The sequence below is a fragment of the Hippocampus bargibanti genome, linkage group LG03 (genome assembly GCF_051943395.1).
Source record: "Hippocampus bargibanti isolate YZ-2025 linkage group LG03, ASM5194339v1, whole genome shotgun sequence".
In the NCBI taxonomy this organism is placed as follows: domain Eukaryota; kingdom Metazoa; phylum Chordata; class Actinopteri; order Syngnathiformes; family Syngnathidae; genus Hippocampus; species Hippocampus bargibanti.
Window position 1 is genome coordinate 22,297,281 of NC_142736.1, and position 1,928 is coordinate 22,299,208.

The 1,928-nt window shown below is 37.0% G+C and overlaps 1 protein-coding gene across 1 annotated transcript in view; it reads left to right on the forward strand.

Moving 5' to 3' along the window:
• Positions 1-1,109: 1,109 nt before the first annotated feature.
• Positions 1,110-1,928, forward strand: part of LOC148900702 (heterogeneous nuclear ribonucleoprotein C-like 1) — a 51,370-nt gene continuing 50,551 nt past the window's right edge. Inside the window, exon 1 of the mRNA XM_088992622.1 lies at positions 1,110-1,226. Coding sequence (XP_088848748.1) covers positions 1,205-1,226 — 22 coding nt within the window. The 5' untranslated portion in view covers positions 1,110-1,204. The remainder of the gene's footprint in view (positions 1,227-1,928) is intronic.

The window sequence follows — 1,928 nt, forward strand, 5'->3', positions numbered from 1 at the left end:
GGCCTTAACCTCAATGGCAGAGGTGCCGTCAAACCCCTAAGATCGATTTACCGAACCCTTTGGGTTAAGAACCACTGGTCTATGATAATCACTGTGTGTGTATTTGCATGCATCTGTTGTACAGAATGAACAATTTTGTTGCATTGGTTAGAAATGACCTTAATTTTTCTCTTGATCCGCATTATGTTAACGATGGAATCTATAATTTGGGGGTGGGGTATGCATGACACTATTGCAACACACATGTTGAGGCAGTTATCACATACATCAAAAAGATCTGCTGCAGCATAATATATTTATGAATCATCAAAGTGTGTAATATTATTATGTTAATTGAATTGTTTTTAATGTATTGCTAATTTTGATAATGTTGAAGGCTGTCTGTAGGGTCTGATACATAAATGACATGTTCTACATCCTTTTAGAGCGATAATTTGTTAATTAGTTTGTTTATTGTATCTCAAAAATAATCAGAAGAATCATAAGAAGATATAAATTTGGGATATATCGCACATACCTACCATAGAGTATTACAATATTTATGAGTATGATAGTTCAACCCTAAAATGGTGTCTGCCATGCCATGTCTAAGTCTATTTCTATTATTTCTCACTTGGAAAATTTATTTGACTTTCCAAATAAACATCAAATCTCCTCCATGAACAGAGAGTGTTTAACCTTTCAGCTCCACTGTCGTATTGCTCCCCTTGATTTTATTCCACAATAACACAAAAAGTAAGTGGGGGTGGAAGGTGTGCTGTTTAATGACGAACTTCAAACCAATGAGGGAAGATCATCACAATTAGCAAGCAGTCACATAGACTTTCAAAGGCCTTGAATACTTCTTACTTGCCACTGCGACCCTTTTTGTGGGACTCGTTTTGTTTTGTACATTTTATGGATTGAGCAGACAAGAGTGTGAAGTTAAAATTACTACATAGCTCAGTTTCCTCATATACTCTCCTGATGATGAGCGAAAACCAGCTGCGCACTCAACTCTCCTTTCAGTTCTTATTCGAATGGAGCAGCTCATTGCACCCCTGTCCACCCCTCCAAGAACCAAACATTTGGTACATCCCAGTGGTGCTTCTGTCGCTGGCTTGACACTGACTTAGTAGTATCGCAGCAGTCAGTCAGCATCACGGGTGAAGAGGTCCTCATTGAGCACCTTTTATCTCAGCCTCATCCTTGTTTCACATCTGTTATGACCCTGTTCAGCCCAAGATGTGAGTATCTCTTTTTTTGTATTTGTCTTGTATATGTGTTACTGGATGTTTCACTGTGTTCAGAAAGAAAGGGGAGTGTGTTCTCATTAAGATCTTATTTTCCTTACTTTCATGCAAAACACTCTTCCTTCACTTTTAACTCCATTTGTTTTCCTTATGTGTTCAATGTGTTCTCATCTAAAGTGTTGTGACACTTTATCAATGGAGGTTTAGAGTTTATGATGTTTAAACAGGAGGTGAGTGTGAGCCCAACCTGCGTCTCACATTGGCAAGGTCAGCAGGCTCTCTGTGCTTAAAGGCTGCTTGAGGGTGTAATTACAAATATTATGTAGCATTGGCGCTGTTGGGAGGAATTAAAGGTTTTCTTTAGCAAAATCATCACAATAAAGAGGGAGTCTGATTTATGACCACCTTTTTTATAGCACACACACACGTTTTGCATCTAGTGAAGAGCAGATCTCTGTTCACAAATCAAGAACAGGTTAAATCTAAGTAAAAAAAAACAATGCTAAATCATGGTACACTAACTCTTATATGTGAATGCCAAATAGCCTTCTGGCAATCTTAAGGTTTCTTCAGTTAAACTATTTCGCCTCTTTTTGTGACAAGGATGCCTTTAAATAAATAAATAAATAAATAAATAAATAAATAAATAAAGATACATTTTATTTCTGAACACCTTTCAAGGACACTTAAACAAAC